This window comes from Grammomys surdaster, unplaced genomic scaffold (assembly GCF_004785775.1).
Source record: "Grammomys surdaster isolate TR1022 unplaced genomic scaffold, NIH_TR_1.0 231, whole genome shotgun sequence".
Taxonomy (NCBI): domain Eukaryota; kingdom Metazoa; phylum Chordata; class Mammalia; order Rodentia; family Muridae; genus Grammomys; species Grammomys surdaster.
This window is the reverse complement of record NW_021604676.1, coordinates 1,996,148-2,015,187: the sequence shown is the minus strand read 5'-3', so window position 1 is coordinate 2,015,187 and position 19,040 is coordinate 1,996,148. Positions and strand designations below refer to the sequence as shown.

The following is a 19,040-nucleotide window of genomic DNA, read 5'->3' as shown; positions in this document are numbered from 1 at the left end:
GGTACTGCTGATATCCTGATTATAGCTCAGTGGTTCTGGACTTTTGGCCTCCTGAAGGTGGAGAAAATAAGTACTGTTGTTTTTAACAACTAAGTTTATGATTTTCATTTCACATTCACTTATTCAATTTTACAAGTTGTACAGACAAATGGAAATGGGAAGTGTATTTTCCTTTGTATTGTCTTGTTAACAAGTATATCTAATTACTTAATACTAGCATACAATTCAATCGTTGGTACATGGCTTCTTTGCCCCCAGATGTCTGGATGGTACTTTGTGCAGATGGAGAATATGGTTAATATTACTGGAATGCATAAACAACCTTGAAAACAGTGTCTTACCTTGCGATACCTATTTCTTGCCAAGTAGCCTCTCAAGTAAGACTGAAGGACAACGGTGGCAGCTCGTCTAGCCTTGTACCTCCTGTGGACCACATACATGCGCCAGTACTTTTGAATGGTGGTTGCTGCCTTGGTTCTGCGCAGAAACTTAGCATAGCTGCCCAAAGACAAGAGGGGTGCACTGTCAGTCATCGTGACTGCAAACCATCAATGTCAGTGTCTTAGGTATCCTGAGCAGAACCTCACTGTTTGTATTCTAACAGTCACCACAAATAGGTACTTATACTCACTTACATTTGTTTAGCAATGTGTAGCTTCTGAAATATTTTCTCATTGGTGTTTCCCTAATTTTGAAAAGCAGGATGTCTCATATTGTCACATTTTACAAGAAAGAAAAGGAAGTTCACAAAGCTTTACTCTTTCTAGGACAGGATCGTTGTTCCATGCTATGTGCCCGTCACACAGCAAACTGATACACACTGCAATTCCAAACTTACTTTACTAGTTATCTGAGATCACAGTTTAAGTTCTGTCTTTTCCTGAATCTGAGTATATGTTCTTCACCATTAATTCACTTCTCCTTGTTCCTCTAAATTAAAACTGTCTGTATATGTACTTCAGTATTTCATACTGAAAACTAATTCTTTGCTAGAACTTTTCTCAGTTAATTGCCCCTCAGTAGTCAAGATTACCTGTCTCATATTTGTGGTTATTATAATTTACATACAATTTCCTCAAGTTCCATGTTAAAGTAAAAGATGTACAAATTCTAAGGACCTAAGTTGGTAGCAATTCAAATCTTTATTATCACAACTCTACATAAGAATTTATTCCTTTAAATGGTCTTGTGAGTTAATTTGCTAAGCTTTGGAACTAATAATGAGTGAGACACTATCTTCCATTCAGATCTATCCTAGAATGGACCATGAACTAGATGAGGCCCATGAGGTGATAAGGAGACCTACCATCGAGCCTGATAGCCACGCACGAACCGCTGCACTGTGATGGCTGCCCTCTTCATGCACAGGTATCTCTTCCTTAGCAGCCACCCACGAATGGTCTTCTGGATCCGGATGCAGGCAGCCCTCAGTTTGTCAGCCCTCAATTTTTCTAGATAGGCCACTTGACCAGCACGAAAAAAGATCTTTGTCTTACCAAACTGGTATTTGTCCTTGTCCTATTTTAGGGAAAAAAATAAAAGGAGAAATAATGACTTCATAAAAGACATTAAAAATAGAAAAAAAACCTAGAAGTAGAATCAGTAAAAAGATGAATCTATCATCTAAAACCTGAGCTACATTTCAATGAACTAATGGAGCCAGATTGTTGATCCTTTATAGGGTGTAAATAGAAAGGATTTTAGAGAAAATGGTAGCCTAAGAGTTATTTTCCAGAATTATTCTACCTGAAATTAATATCTGAGGCCCAAAAACTGGTTGTGGATTCTATGCAGCTACTATTTGCTTGTTTGGATTTTAAACATCTCAAGGAAATGGAGATGCTGACACTCCCTTTGACTGACCCGCTGTAAGATTACATCAGGTTGTACAATCCATGAGCAGCTGAAGAAACAAAAACACCAGTATGAAGAATAAGACAGGAAGAAAAACACACAAAATAAAAAGTTAAAGACAAAACAAAAACAAACCAACAACCAATCCTTCCAAATCCCTGTGTTCATATTAAGGATATGATTCTACATACTTAACAGTTTAACTCAACAGTATCTAAAAATAGATACAACCTTATAAATGGTGTTTAAAACCTTCTACAGACTGTCAAAGACTTTGAAGATTGTAGAAGATTTCCTTTATAAGAAATACAACTATGTATATTGTATTGACTTTTGTAAGCAGAGCTGTAGAGTTGATGGAGATATACATGTGATTGGGATGATTTACCTCAGGTGTAAGTATGCAAATCATTATCCATATTCATTTCAAAAAAGAGTAGAATTTACATATATTAATCACTACTGTGTCTGAAATTCTAAGCAAAAAACAGAGAAACTCGGTTTTTGCATTAAGCACATATCTCTTTAAACATGAAGCAAAAAAAATTAGAAACTATAACATATATTTGGAAAGTCTAAAATGATTTAATAATATTTACATAGGAACCCTAGCTAGGTTTTTTCCTGCTGCAGATCTCAGCTACTCCCTCTACCTCCACGGGGTCCAGGCCTGGAGTGGTCTGGGTGAGGAGGCAGCTACATGACTCTCTCCGCTGTCTGCTTCATATTCCTATTTGAACCCAAGTTAGAAAGGAGTGGGGCTAAATTGAATAAACAAAAACAAAAAATAAACAAGAATTACACTAAATCTTAAAAATCATTACTAAAATGGGATCTAAAATGTTTTTCTCAAAGGAGAAAAACATTTTCAAAGAAGAATTTAATTAATAGCTAGTAATTATGAGTAAGTACTTCATAGTGAAGTACAAGAAAAATGATTTTTAAGTAACCTTTTCATGAATCTCAAACTCATCAAGACTCCAGTTAGAGATTTTTCTATGTGTACTGTGTAGGCCCAGGGAAATGTTAGACATGCAAATGATAACGGGATTTAGCTCAGTGGTACAATATTTGCCTAGCATATGCAAAGCCCTGGGTTCTATTTACAGAATAGAAAAAAAAATGTATAGCAGAGAAGGTTGTTAAATTATTGGGCCCATCCAAACCAACTGAATCAGAAATTTTAGGGGTAGAGGCTAGCAATCTGTGTCTAGCAAACCCCACAGATGACTATACAAAATAGACTGTCTAGAGCACCACGATCTATCCCTAACAATTTCTCTCCTGGCTCATACATAACTCTTACCTCATAAAAGGCCATCTTACTGTTTCACTTTTTTTAAGAAAAAATTATGTGTATGAGTGTTTTGCTTGCATGTATATACAGTTTACTTTGTTATGACTAATATCTGTGGAGTCCAAAAGAAGATGCTGGATCCCTTGGGTCTTGAAGGATAGTTATGACATGCCAGGTGGGTGCTGGGAACCAAAACTAGGTCCTCTGCAAGAACAGCAAGAGTTTTTAACTACATCTCTCTCTAGCTCTAAAGATTTATTTTATTATGTAAATGTGTCTATATGAGTATATGTGTATATGTGGTAACCACATAAATCAGAAGAAGGATCTCCTGCAGCTGGAGTTGCAGTTGCAAGCCACCCAGTGTGGATGCTGGGAATCGAACTCAAGTCCTCTGCAAGCAGGAACTCTACAACATTTCTCTAGCCACATTAGCAAATTCTGTATTTTCTACTTCTTTACAGCTTAGTTCCATTTTTATCCTAACTTACTCATTCTTCAGTGCCTGACTCAAATCTCACACCTCATGAAATTATTCTTCCTCCTCATAATGGATATGGTTTTGGTTTCCTTTGACTTCTCTCCTGCTTCCTCTGCATTATATTTAGTCATGTTTATTATTTTAAGATAGTTATATGTATGCATGTGTGTGTCTCTGCAAGGATATCTATGTGAACGTGTAAGTGGCCAAGAAGGTCAGGAGTGTTGTTAGCCACACACATGGGTCCTAGAAAGTGAACTCAAATCCTCCCGAGTCAAGTATATGCTCTTCTATTGAGCCATTTCTCCAGTCCTTACCCAATAAGTGATGTAGACATAATCTAAATGCTCATCTTTAAAATGGATTGTCTTTAAAAATAAAAATGGACTTTCCCCCTTAATTATATCTGGTGTTTTCTATAACTAGGTACTAAAAACATTTTGTTGACAATGATCAAACTATCTAAAGGACTGTACCTCAAGTTCGGGTTTACCACAGCTGTCTGGTGTTGTCGACCATCATCCAGTTCCTTCTATCACACTAAACACAGGGAGTCTCACTTAACCTTTTGCCAGGTGTTTCCCTACTTAGCCATCTGTCAAACAATCTGGGTTGTGCTGTTTAACACAGAAGTTTTCAGGGCTTTTCTGCTCAGAATGACAAGACCTTTCCAGAAACAGTTAAGTGAAAACCATTCTCACCAATATCAGTTTCTCTAATACATTCTTGCATGTTTGCTTTCTATCGCCCAGCACATCTTTTTGCTTCATTAGGACCCGGTATCGGCTGAAAAACTCTTGATAAGTCCACCTAAAAAAGAATCCCATATGAGCTTATTATTCAAGAACTGCTCTCAGAAGGCTCTGTTCCATTGGAAGCCTGGGCTCACCGTGAGGGGAACCCTGCTGCACTGATCCGGATGGTCTCCAGGACACCACATGCTCTTAACTGCTGCACTGCCCTCTTCTCATCAAATCTGCATGAAGAAACAAAAATTGTTAGCTCACAAAAGACCCAGACCATCAAGGGTTAAATTATTTTGTCAAGAGACAAGTAGATAAACTATAAAACAAAACATTCAAAAGCTGGAACAGTGATCAAAATGGAAAACTCCATGAAACAGCAGGGAAGAGATAGTAAAAATACAGAGCTAGAGATAGCTCCTCCATTCACATGACAGTCTCACCAGAAAGTCCACTGAACATATTCAAAATAAAGAAGCCAGAGTTCCCCCTCACTGTGCCCATCCTGTAATAAGTGTGTGATTATGGCTTAGCCTGACTGAAAAAGCTCAGATGTCATCAGCTGAGTACATGGACCTCCCCTGAGATAAATATCAATGAACCTGAAAGAACAAATTAAACACGTGCCATTTAGTTATTTAAAAAACAACAACTTTGTTGTTCTATAAGCTACTTACTGTGCACATATGAAACATTTGTAGTATTCAAAGAAAATGAAAATATATTTATTTTGTATTACATTTCACATTTATTTCATCATAAAGATGGTGGTTTGAATGAGAATGATCCCCATATGTTCATATATATGAATGCTTGGTTCCCAATTAATGGAAATGCTTAGGAAGGATTAGGAGGTGTGGCCTTCTAGGAGAAGCCCTTCCCATTACCAGTTAGCTTTCCCTGTTTCTTACTGCATCATGCTTGTTCATCAGAACGTGAGCTCTCAGCACTGGTGCAGCACCATGCCAGCCTGTCTTATGCCATGTTCCCCACTATGATGATCCTGGACTCTAATCCTCTGTAACTGTGAACCACAAATTAGTTTCTTTTATAAGCTGCCTTGCTCATGGCATTTTTGTTATGTCAAAAAGAAAACGAACTAAGACACTAAAAAGAAAAAAGGCATGTTGATGTTAAAATGACATCAAAGAAGCATCATAAAGTTCAGAAAGCATCAGGTGACTTACTCCTGTTGGTAGTAAGCTCTGAGCCTGATTAAGCTCTAAGTCTCTACCCAAGCCTGTTCCTATATTGTCTCCTCACACCCTGGATTGCCAGTAGGAGAAAGGCTTGCTAACACAAGTTCACAGTCAGGGTGCCAACTTCTTCCTGCTCCCACTTCCTCCAAGGGAGAGGATCTAGATGATGATGAGGAATATGGCAGTCTTTCAGAACTACCCTGAAATCTAAGGCAGAATCTTCACAGGAGGACCAGCAAGACCATACTTACTCATACACTGTAGCCTTGAGTATATATGGCTAGTCTATTTTTTTGTCTACTTATTTATTTATATTTTATTATGTATAAATGGATGTTTGCCTGCATGTATATCTATACAACCCTTGAGTGACTGGTGCTCAGAGGCCAGAAGGTATCAAATGATCTGAAACTGGAGTGACAGATTACTGTGAACTGTCATCAGGCTGTGGGGAAATAAACCCAGTACCACGAAAGAGCAGGCAATGCACTTAAGAGCTAAGCCATCTCTATAGCCTCATGGCTGCTATTTTAAAAATATATTTAAAAATTCTTATTTGGCACATGGTATCTGGTTATTTATGGGGTAAAATGTGATATTTCATTTCATATACATAATGATCAAATCATATGCTTGATCTTTGGACCCACAAATCCCTCTAGAATCATGTTATCTTAAGGATATACAGAAATATTTGGCAAAACATATTTGTTAAAAATTGTTGTTATAGGATATAGGAAGGGTTTGAGAAAGGGCGTCTGGGAGGGACTGAAGGGAGGAAAGGAATGTACTCGTAATTTAATTGAAATATATTTTAACTGTTGTAATAACCTAAATAATTTCTCCATAGTGGATAATTTAAATAGATTGTGGACTATCTATACCATAAGATACTCTGCAGCCATTGAATCAATAATGTAGGTCTTTAAATACTAATCTAGGAACTGTCCACAGTCAATGATGTTAAAAGTAGCAATTATAACCACTTCTTGGCCTTTTGGCTAAGATCAAGTGAAGTAGCAATTCTAGCATGTGACCTTACATTGTTACTGTCTGTCTCTCTCGCTCTCTCTTTCACACACACACACACACACACACACACACACACACACACACACACAGAGTAAAGGCTAACTAGTCCAGCACCTATGCCAACTCACACTGCTTTTGTCATAGTGTTAGCTCCTGAAAACCATCCCAAAATATATATGGATTACTTTTAAACTTAGAGAAATATTTGTATTTTGAAATCATTTCCAGAAATTCATTTTCACCTCTGACTTAGTATCTGAAGTAGAATGAGATTTTGATAAACATTCTCTGGCTTCAACAGATAAAAAGTACCAGGTAAGCCTTGGTCAGAGAGGCCTTAGTCCAGCCAGCTCTGCTTTTAATTAATGTCCAAATTAAGAGAAGGCCAGAAAAATTTCCAACAGAGATAGAGTCAAAGCAGAAAAACAGAACCAAAGATACACTGTTGGCTTCAAATTTTCAAATACTTAGAAAGCCAGCTGCTAATTTGTTTTCATGTTGTCAAAAGGAAACAAAAACTGGAAATTTTATTGAGAAGTAGATTCCCTCTACAAGACATGAAGATTTTCCCCAAAAGTCTTTCTCCTTATTTCAGTTTGACTTACGTGAATGGAAACTTGAAATCATTAGGCTTAATACAGCGTACATAGTGAGGAGTAGTGGCATTAAGGGTTTCCATAAGCAGGTGAAGGGAGTTTCGAAACTGCATGAAAAGGGTTAAAAAAATTAGTTTTGTTAGAGATCAAAGACAATTTAAAATTCTCCTCCTTTAGCATATTGAAGATGGCATAGAGATTCATAAACTATGAATTTAAAGTCATCTTCACAGGGGAGTGGTTAATAAACAAAAATTCTAGGTGTTTCATTTACATTTGCCTAAACTCCTCATGTTCATTCTGCTAAATATGCACGTACCTTTCTTCTGCTCCTGTCTCTGTAGCTTCTTGTTGTAAGTTCCATTACATGTGACTTAGAATTTTGTTACTAGGGCTATTTAATTATTTAGGTATGGACTCTTGCTACACAATACTAAAAAAGCTGCAGATTTCACAGTATTGTATAACAGTGAGCAGAGAAGAGGCTAAAGGGACCATCATTAAGGACACGGGTCAAGACTGGAGGCTGTGGATCCACACCAGGCCCTGTTCCTATCTAGCACAAGGCCTCAAGGAATAATGCTCTATGCTGACTAATATAGTACCTCCCTCCCAAAGCCACACCCATGTTCAGACACTAAGCTCCTGTGAAATGTTTTCTATTCCCTACAGGGAGAAATACATCTAAGGAAGGAGAGGGTATTTTCTTGTACTGAGGAAGCTGACGGATGCTCTGTATAAATATAGGGATGAGACAACCAAGCACAAAACAAAGACAAAGGTCTGAGACATGATATGCATTAGAGGAACTGAGACACAGCCTTTCCTTTTGGGAAGGGCTGGTGTACGGTATGAGACTAGTGTGGGGAAAGTCTAAGTGTTGTTTGCACAGCAGAAACTCTGGCTTTTCTTTGCGTGAAGATCCTGTCCACAAGGCTGAAGAAGGAAGGCCTGAGGCTTTGTAGAAGCTGAGGAGGTGGAGTCTGGCAGTAGCAGCCCCTGAGCTCACCTGATGTCCCACTGTCTTCTTGTGCTCTTTGGCAGTCTGGCCAGGTCGGCCCTTGGTGGGCTTTACAGGAACCCGAGTGAGAGGAGTGCGCCCTGAGGAGGTGGCAGAGCTGGGACTGATGGCCTTCTCATCATCTTGAAATAGTTCTGGTAGCATCTTAAACTGAGTCACAAACAGTAAAAGAAAGTTATACTCTAGACCTAGGAGCTGAGACAACATAGTCATATTCTCAGCATTGAGGAGACAGAGAAGAAGATCATGAATTCCAGGCCAGACTTACCAATAGAGTGTCTTCAAGACCTCTCCAACAGAGACACTTCCCCCAAAACCAAACCAAAACAATAAAAATGTTATACACTAAGCACTAACTAGAAGGTAAGCCTTTGTAGAAGACACATTATAGATGCTTCTTTTTTGTTTGTTTGTTTGTTTGTTTGTTTTTGTTTTTCGAGACAGGGTTTCTCTGTGCAGCCCTGGCTGTCCTGGAACTCACTCTATAGACCAGGCTGGCCTCGAACTCAGAAATCCGCCTGCCTCTGCCTCCCAAGTGCTGGGATTAAAGGCGTGCGCCACCACCGCCCGGCTTTATAGATGCTTCTAATAAACAATTATTCCTGTACGGTGAAAAAATATTTGGGGTGGAACAAACTTAAAACTACTATATACACTGACTTGAAATCTAATCCAGAAAGAATGCCAATTAAACATATAACTGGCTTTGAACTATAATTATTTTATGAGAAAATATTAATTAAAAGACTGACTTTATCATTTCAGTTCTACAAAAGGTTTTATGCAGCAGAAGCAAAGGACTAGTCCAGGTCTCCAGTTATCTACAGTAAGCAAATCAGAAACACCCTAGAGTCTCAGCAGGAAGGCATTAGGAACAAGTTTTCAATAGTAGAAGGAAAGGTTAATAATGAATTAATAATTTTAAGAAAATAATTTGGATTGTATAAAAGGAGAAAATTCTGTGATTATACTACACATATTTATATTTGATTTTAAGAAATTTAAAACTTTAGTGCAATTACCATAATCATGTTTTTTAAGATGTGGTCTTCCCATATCACCATAAAAACTAACTCGGTAGATCAGGCTGATCTCAAACTCAGAGATCTGCCTGCCTCTCCCTTATGAGTAGTGAAATTAAAAGCATTTATCTTCTTTTGTTTTGGTTTGTTTTTTTTTGTTTTGTTTTTGTTTTTTGAGACAGGGTTTCTCTGTGTAGCCCTGGCTGTCCTGGCACTCACTCTGTAGACCAGGCTGGCCTCAAACTCAGAAATCCACTTGCCTCTGCCTCCCAAGTTCTGGGATTAAAGGTGTGCACCACCACTGCCCAGCAGAATTTATCTTCAATAAGTGAATGGATACTAGTTAATACAGTGGGACGAGCATTCCTGAAACAAAAGAGACCTAAACTAGTCTAAAGCAACATCTTGCTATATGGATTCATCTTTCTAACACTGTTATATTCATATAAATAAAATTAGTCATTGTGCACACTTGGACTTTTCTTACTAATCTCAGGTTAGTAAATAATTTCCTATGAGATCACTTTTACTGAAAAACAAAGTCATATGATTTTATAGTAGCAGAAAGTTCCTTTGGCAAATATAGCATCACAGTCAAAATCCTCAGTACCACAAAAAAAAAAAAAATTAAAAAAAAAACCACCCACAAAACCCATTAGGGTAGTTAAGGAAGTTATCTATGATGAGCATAACATAATAAGCAACTATATTTCCTGTTTGGGGGAATGTTTAATATAATGTAGTCTAGCATGGTTAGCTATACAGAAGTAAAGAACTATTTTAACATTATCTTGTATGACAAAAATAGACCCACATTGTAGAGGAAAAAAATTAGTTCGGAATATATATATGAAAACTCAGCATGGGAATCAGAATCTAGATGATTCTGTGATAGGCCATGTACTACAAAGCCTTAGCTGTGGTATCATTCTCAAATAAATTGCTGGTTCCACATTAGCAGTTGCAAAAACTTCATTTTTAATTTTTTTCTGTGAAAAGTTTAGTAGAACTGGGCTATCATGCCATATTTATCAATAAGTGCTACAATTTAACTTGACATCTATACTATCTACCAGAAAACAGATTAATTTTCAAAGTTCAGAATACACAAATACATATCTACATACGCACACACACACACACACACACACACATTTAAGGGTAGGATTACTTTTATTAGAAATTCTAAACTAAAATTCCCTAAATTACTTTTTATTTTTTAAAAGTTATTGCCAGGCAGGGTGTGACCACACTTACAGCTCCAGCACTTAGGAAGGCGTAAAGGTCCTGAGTTTTACAGTGACCTGGGCTATAGTTTGGTGTGGTGGCACATGTGTCTGTAGTCTTAGGACTTAGGAGATAAATGGAGGAGGTTGAGAGTTCAAAGATAGCCTCAAGTTGCATATCTACATACTTTGAGGCCAGCCTAGACTAAATAATGTCTTGTCTCAACAAGCAATCAATAATAAAACCAAACAATGCTGGGGGGATGATTCAACTGGTAAAATGCTTGTCTTGCTGAGTTTGAACTTCAATAGCCCCCAAAATGTTGGGCTAGTGGCACATGCTTATAATCCTACTAGGGAGGAGAAAACAGGAGGGTCCCTGGGGTTCACTGGTCAGCCAGTCTATCTTTCCTGGTTAGCACCAAGCCAATGAAAGACTATGTCTCAAAGGAGGTAGACTGCATTCCTAAGGATAGCCTGAGACTGTCTTCTTGCCTCCACACACATACTCATACACTGGAGCACATGCACACGCACACCCCTACGCACAGCATATACTTTGAATTGTTGCACTGAAAACTGTTCGATAATGTATTCTTGAGATAGTGCTTCTTCACAGGCCATTTTTCTTAATTCTGTTCCTGGTGCCTCCTCTGGCAGCCTCTGTTAACTGGAACATATGGCTACAGCAGTTTTTATCCACATGCTCTCTTGAGCAATCGCACTCCGTCTCATGGCTTTAACAAGCATCAAGTTCTGAAGCCTACAGCATTTCTACTACTTGCTCTGCCTTTCCTTTTGACTTGCCTTCATTCCTCACTTCCTACATGACCTTTCTACCTGGCTATCTCTAATTGACATTTTAAGCAAAATAGATCTAAAATAGACATAAATAGATTTTACATTGTTATTATCATTTTTAAAAAAATCTGTCAAAACACACAGCACAAATACAAACAAGTCGGTCCCTCCAAGAGAACAAACTGGTTCAGCATTATATCTGCTTCACACCAGGTTCAGAAAGATGGTAAAGTTCAGGTCTTTTGGTTGAATTGCTGCAAAGACTGGGAAAAGAAAAGCCTTTGAACTTATGCAAATCACAAACTATCACTACTTCAACTGCAACAAAGGAACACAGATTGCCACTTCCCAATGACTTTTCCCAATATATTGCTAACTTCTAATGATTGGACCCACTAGCCAAACAGGAAATTAAGTCAGAATAAAGACAAAGCTGATTATGGGTACATCTAGAATGAAAACCTGTGCTTTGTTTAAGCTAAATTATTTTGACAAAGCAATAACAGCAGAGAACTCTATTGTCCATATACTATCCTACAGATGCTAAAAGGATTCTCTTGAAATAAGCCAGAAAAACAAGAGTGCCAATCAGTCATCTATAAGGTCCACACAAATATATTTACTTTTTAAGCAAGTATTTACAGCATCAAGTAACTGGCTTCCTGGTTTGCTCTTGTAGGCTAACTGTGTGCCCCTCTTCCATACTTTCCAGATAAAGGTCAACAGGTGGAGGTAAAGACCAGCTTAATAAGCAATATAATCATACTTCCTTACCATCTGGAATATTCTTTTTCCTAGTGGAAAGCAGTGGTTCTAGTATTTGTTCTTATAAAAAAATAATTCAAACATTTTGGGTCACATCTGAAACTCCATCCATGATGACCCAGAGTTAGTCTCCACTTGGATGGGGTGCAGTAAGACCACATTTCTAGCGAATCCCTAAGTGACACTGCAGAAAAGCCTCTCAGTGGCAGTCTCTCAGTGGCAGGAGAATGGACTACTACTGAGACAAAGATTTCACATGGCAGTGAGAGACCATGTGGCAGAGCGGTTAAGAGCAGGTTCTAAGCAAGACAGCCTGAGTTTAGCCTAACTTGGGAACTTATCAGTCATCAGTCCTCTATGCCTCAGCTGCCTCATGTGTAAGATGAGAATAATGTAATACTACCTCGCTGTAAGAATCATATTGTCAACATTTGAATGGTACTCTATACAGGACCTGACACGTATTAAGTGTTATACATTTGACAAATTAAAACCTGTAGAGAAAATTGACTTCATTACAAAATCATTATTAGTATTAAAAGACTAGTGCTGAAGCCATTAACATTTTATGGAGCATATCCCGATGAGCGTAAGGATATTTACCTTGCTTGACTTAAGGACTTTAATTTGTTCTTCAAAAACGGTGTCTTTATTCTTTTCAAGAAAACCTTCACACTGGTACTCTACCTGAAATCACATGAAACAATATCTCCTTAACTGACAACACTTTGGAATAGATATAGTCATCAACAAAAACATATTTATTTGCCCAGGCTCTATGACTAGCTCTCAGCAAGTGGCACCATCAGTCATTTCTAAGAGATCAATGCTATTTCCAGGGAGAGGTGTGGTAATTCACTCTAGTAAACCTGGGGAAATATACACAAAGTACTCAATTCCTACCACAAGAGTTACTTGTACATTCATGCTTATTGCTTTACTAATTATAACAGCTAAGAAGTGGAACCAGCCTCCCTGTCCATCAATAGATGAATGGATAAACAAGTGACACATACAGAAAATGGAATTTTATTCAGCCATAATAAAAATTAAATCATGACATTTTCAGGAAAACTGTCACACATGAAAATCATTATACTGAATTAAATAAGCCAAACCATAAAAACAAATACTTCATGTCTTCCCTCGTATATGGATCCAACATTCAATTGTGTGTGTGTATGCGTGTGCATGTATGTATATGTATGTGCACACATTAATGTAGGTCATGAACTAGAAAAGAGAGCACAACAGGAAAGAAGAGCTCTCAATGGAGAAGAAAGGTAATGGAATATGTGTGCCATGAATGGAATGCATGTGACACGAAGGCAGAGCTGGGGCTATGGGATAGGAAATGGGATCATGAGGGGGCCAGGGAACAGTGGAAAGAACTGGAGGACGAGGATAAATAAGAAGAAAATATGTAAGGAAAAGGATAAAATGAAATCCATAGCACACGCCAAGAATTCTAGCACATATGAGGTAGAGACAGGAGGATTAGGAATTCAAGGTTGGCTTCAGCTATACAGTAAGTTTAAGGCCAGCCTTAGGTTCATAGCCCTTGTCCCATAAAAACCAAAAATCTATTATCTTATACGTTAGCTTAAAAAAAAACAACCAATAAAAACAGTAGACTAAAAAAAGAAATGTGTAAACTCTAGTAAGTTGACAAATACCAATTTCCTAAGTAACAGTGGTCACTACCACTGATTATACCAGTGATTGCTGATAAACTGAGATCAGAATGCTCTGTCAGTTCACGGATAAGCAGACTTGTAAGCTGATTTTCTCTCCCATGGCCAAAGGGAGTTCCTCCCAGGCTGACCCAGTGTATAGTGCAAGCTAGTGAACCATCTACACAAGCAGAAGTGTTCCTCTGAGGCAGCATTTCTTGACCTGTGGGTCATGACTCCTTTGTGGGTAGAGTGACCCTTTTGCAGGAGTCGCCTAAGACCGTTGGAAAACACAAATATTTACATTAGGATTCATAACAATAGCAACGTTACAGTAACAAAGTAGGAATGAAAATAATTGTAGGGTTGGGGTCACCACAGCATAAAGAACTATATTGAAGGGGCACAGCATTGGGAAGGGTGAGAACCTCTGTTCTAAGGAAGGAAAAGACTAAGTGAGGAGAGGCTGGGAATTTGTGAAGAGCTAATGATGGACAGAGGGAGAAGATGGATAATTTGGTAAAGTGGGACTACTTGAGAATTGGTTTTCTTCTAAAATCCCACAACTTCAGCCATTCCCACTCAAGGGCTCCTCATCCTATGCTCCTTAGTCACCGTAGTCACCCAAAGGTTTCAAGTCAGGACTAGACAGTCAGAAAACTCTATCCATACAGAGGTCTTCTGAAATCTCACAACAGCCTGTCCCATAACTTCCTTGCAGTGTAAACTAGTCACATAGTCCCCGACTTGCTAAGTGAACTGTAGAACCTGTGAAGAATGAATCACCATGCTTCACAGGAGACAAAAATCCAGTCTCTGTTACGAAACCTGTGAGACCTTCAGAAGTATGCATGCATACAGAGATGTAGTATGTATATACATACATACTACATATGTACATTTTAGTACTACTAAAAAGTTTAATAAAGTCATTTATACCATAAATTATGTTAATATTTCCATACTTAAACACATAAATACCCACCTCACTTGGGCTAAAAATTATAAATAGATGTTAGTTATGTTAGTTCAAGTCAGAGATCAGGTTTGGATGCTAAACAAGTTATGAAAACACTTTTGGTTTTCAGTTTCTTGGATTTCAAGACTTCAGACAAAGACTTTTGACCTGTATTTATTTAATATGTAATCCAACTCAAGTTACAGTAAGAGAAAACCAAGATGGCAGTACTGAAGACTGTTCTTCCTGAAAGGACTTTAAAGAAAGCAAGTGCTACAAAACAAAAACAAAAACACAATACTTGACTACTGATTTCTATTATAATTCAATGTAAAGTATAGAAAATGAAAAAAGACAAAAAGTTTCCTTACTTTGTCAGCAAAATGTTTTATGATGAAAGCTTTGTTTGACATGCGGGGCTTCTCAAAGAGGGCACATTTGTTCAAATGCGTGTTGTAGAGTTTTTGGGCCCACGTGTCATCTGTTCCTTTAGGCATCTTGGGAGAAAAAAGAAAGTGAAGTGACTGAGTGCTAAAGGTCTTGTGCGACATCAGCAACAAGACACCAGTTCCTATGTTCAACTTAAGGATTCAGCCTTTCTTCTCATCAGCACGAGTTAGCCTCCAAGGAAGGGCGTGGCTGAGACCTTCCTTGGAGGGACCAGGTACAACATGTGAATGACCATTGGCCTATACTGGGAGTCATCAACATTTAATTTTTTAACACAATAAAGGCTTTACAAGTTGAAGATGAAATACAACTATTAAGACATACTTTATTTTTTTAAAAAATTGTTAAATGCAAGTAACACTTATACACCATGAAATATTAATTAAATCTGGAAAGGTATGAACTGGTGGTCTCCTCTTGCCATGTGCAGAAACTTTACTACTTTTTACCTGTTTTTACAACATCTACTTGAGTGGGCTCATTCGATATACTCCTTACACTTCCCCTCTTACTCATGGTCATTAGGTTGCTACTAACTTTTTGTTATGAAAGTGTCATATTCCTCTTATACATACACACTTTCAATATATTTGTAAGTATTCTTATAGGTTAAACTCCCAGGTCAAAAGGCATACATGTTTATGATTCTGCTTTCCTATAAAATATGTTGTATGAATTCTTGTCCTTTATCAAATATAACATACATTATTAACTTAGTCTCAGTAAATGAAAGGTACCAAATTTACATTAGCCTGTTTGATTGATATTGAAAAAATTAGGATATCATTTTTGCTTTGCTTTCTTATTTTTAATCTCAAATAAGAATGAACACTTTTTTTTTTTTTTTTGGTTTTTTGAGACAGGGTTTCTCTGTATAGCCCTGGCTGTCCTGGAACTCACTCTGTAGTCCAGGCTGGCCTCGAACTCAGAAATCCGCCTGTCTCTGCCTCCCAAGTGCTGGGATTAAAGGCGTGCGCCACCACTGCCCGGCAGAATGAACACTTTTTTATCAGATGCATTCTTTTCTAAAAAAAAAAAAAACTCAGTTTTTATTTATTATAATTACATGTATTTGAGGGCAAGTGCATGCCATGCCCTTCCACTGTCGGATATGGAAGATTGAACTCAGGTTGTCAGATCTGTATAGCAAGTGTTTCTACCCACTGAGGCATCTCAGCAGCCCCACATACATTCTTAACACTAAGTCTGGCTCCTTATAAGGGTCAACACATGATAAGCTGTGATTTATTGTATATTAAGTAAAAGACAACTAATAAAAAAAGATTTGCCTAAGGTCCTTCAGTAATAAAGTGGAAGATTCAATGATTTTCTAACATGCTACATCCTTAAATGTTAAACCAAGTAAAATAGTTATTATTTATGTCAGTAACAAATATTCAAAACCTATGGCTACTTAGAAGTATTAATCAAAATAATTTTGGGGAAGTTTCTTGTATTTCAATATATTCTGCTGATCAAAAATATTAAAGATAAACATTAAAAGCAAAAATGATGAAAAGTAGTAACAGTTGTCAATTTGTAGTCAGCTACAAACAGAAGGAAAATTCTCCTAGTTTCACTTTAAATACAATCCTTGGGGTCGGGACCAGTGAGAAGGCTCAGCAGGTAAAGGCACAGGTTCTGCAAGCCTGCTGACCTGAGTACATTCCCACTTCCACAGTGGAAGGAGAAAACTGGCTCCCAAAAATTGTTCTGATTGCCAATATATGGTGTGGCACATGTGCATCACGCATACACAAACTTGCACACACACACACACACACACACTTTTATTATTTATTATTAAATAATAAAAGTAATTTTTAAAGAACCTTTGGGGTCTAATGTCTCTTCAGAATGAATGAGAGGCCCCTGACTTGTCACAACGACATACTGAAGCGTTTCTGCTTGCACCCACGTGTGCTAAAGCCTGGATCCATCTATCTTGACAGGATAAGTACTCCAGGAAAGTATAATTACCTTACATTCCTCATCCAGCAAATCTAGAATGCCTAGTTTAGATTCTATAAGGTTGATACATGGCTGATTATCATAGAAATCTATGAGTGTCCATGGAATTTGCTCCTTCATATATTCCTCCTGTTCCAATTTGAAGACATGCTGAAATAAAAAGAAAATGGCAGTTGTTATCAGATTATTATTATAAAGAACATAATTAAGAAGCACACTTCTATAAAACACTGAGGACACCAACAAAAGGAGATAGCTCATGGCTCTCAGTAAAAAGAGCCGCATGGAGAAGCATCACTGAAATCATGTACAGAAAACCTCAGCTGTCAGGCAGTGGTGGCGCACGTCTTTAATCCCAGCACTTGGGAGGCAGAGGCAGGTGGATTTCTGAGTTTGAGGCCAGCCTGGTCTACAGACTGAGTTCCAGGACAGCCAGGGCTACACAGAGAAACCCTGTCTCGAAAGACCAAAAAAAAAAAAAAAGAAAAAGAAAGAAAAGAAAAGAAAAAAAGAAAGAAAAAAAAGAAAAGAAAAAAGAAAACCTCAGCTATAAGCATTCATCATGAATAAATGAATCTAAGTGGATAATTAAAAAAAAATGTTTTTGTTTTGTTTGAGAAAGGGTATCTGTATGTAGACCAGGCTAGCCTGAGATTCTCTATGTAACTCAGGCCACATTTGAATTCGCACCTCCCTTAACCTATCAGATGCTGAGATTACAGGTATGCATCACTACACCAGGCCTCCCCATGGTTTGAATTGCAGATAAACACAATAGTCCTTGTGATTGTTAAATACAAGTGCACCATCCACACCACCCCTTCTCACTCCCATTCACTCTTTAACCAGATTATATACTGAGTCTATACTATGTGTCAGTTACTGTATGTGGTCAACAGCATATACAGGGATGCTGTATACGTGAACTGGGAGAGAACTAGGAGAAATCAAATAGTTGCAAAGAATAAAAGTGAGGCGGAAATTTCTGGTTTCTTTAACAACTCAGTTGTGTCACGTGATAGTTTCTTGGAAGCTGTCTTGTGAGAGGGCATGTGATGTTTTGTCAAAAACAGACACTTGAGAGGGTGTGTGATATTTAGAAAGAACATAAATGGAACCCCACAGTGAGGGACGCTCTTGCATTGCTATGCCATGCAATGCTTCCCTGGTCTTTGTTGGTCTTCACTTCTTAGAGAGAAATGCACCAAAGAACGTCTCCTGTCATTCCAGCTAATTCTGCTGATTCAAGCAGATGGGGTGGAGCCTTGCTGTTTCTGCTGGATCATGCTGCCATTACTGATCGTGTTCGGTGTTTGCTATTGAACTAGACTGCTGGTATCCTGAAAAGAGTGAAATCGTCCCAAGTAACTACTTCTAAACAGGTACACAAAACCCTTTTCCTACTAACCTTCTTTTTCTTCTACCTCTGGTCGATGGGGTTGAAGAACATAAGAACCTTAAATAAAATGGGTTTTGAAAAAGAAATCTAAGCCTACATAAAAGTACAAATGCTATTTATTATGAAAGAGGATGACAAGAGTCCTCATCTAGTTTGGATATGGTGTTTAGGTAGGCTTCCCTGGGGAAGGGCTGTGATCAAGTTCTGAATATGAATGGAAGCTAAACTGGTCCAGGTGGGTAAGGCAATCCAACCACTGACTGCTTAAACCTGCTGCTCCACCCAAGCTGGCAGACAACACAGCTTCTAGTCTCACTTCAGACATTAATGGCCACTACTGGATCTTAGATTTCTATTTACCTGTTTCTTTTCAATCCTTTGTCTCATTCTTTCTTGCCATTTTTTTTCTTCCTAGAAAAACTAGTTTTTTTGTGGCTATGACCCAATAATACCTATTTTCTAGGACCACAAGTTTTAGAACTCAAAGGTGACAGAGATTTTTGATTCTCTCTCTCTCTCTCTCTCTCTCTCTCTCTCTCTCTCTCTCTCTCT

General features: G+C 38.0%; 1 protein-coding gene across 4 annotated transcripts in view; it reads right to left on the bottom strand.

The window, feature by feature from the left end:
* Myo5a (myosin VA) overlaps window positions 1-19,040 on the bottom strand; it is a 154,355-nt gene that overhangs the window by 61,034 nt on the left and 74,281 nt on the right. For all 4 annotated transcript variants that reach the window (XM_028773618.1, XM_028773619.1, XM_028773620.1 and 1 more), the window contains 9 exons: window positions 17,099-17,239; window positions 15,040-15,165; window positions 12,641-12,724; window positions 8,212-8,373; window positions 7,212-7,309; window positions 4,522-4,608; window positions 4,334-4,442; window positions 1,307-1,518; window positions 342-498 (listed from right to left, as the gene is read on the bottom strand). In XM_028773618.1, coding sequence (XP_028629451.1) covers window positions 342-498; window positions 1,307-1,518; window positions 4,334-4,442; window positions 4,522-4,608; window positions 7,212-7,309; window positions 8,212-8,373; window positions 12,641-12,724; window positions 15,040-15,165; window positions 17,099-17,239 — 1,176 coding nt within the window. The remainder of the gene's footprint in view (window positions 1-341; window positions 499-1,306; window positions 1,519-4,333; window positions 4,443-4,521; window positions 4,609-7,211; window positions 7,310-8,211; window positions 8,374-12,640; window positions 12,725-15,039; window positions 15,166-17,098; window positions 17,240-19,040) is intronic.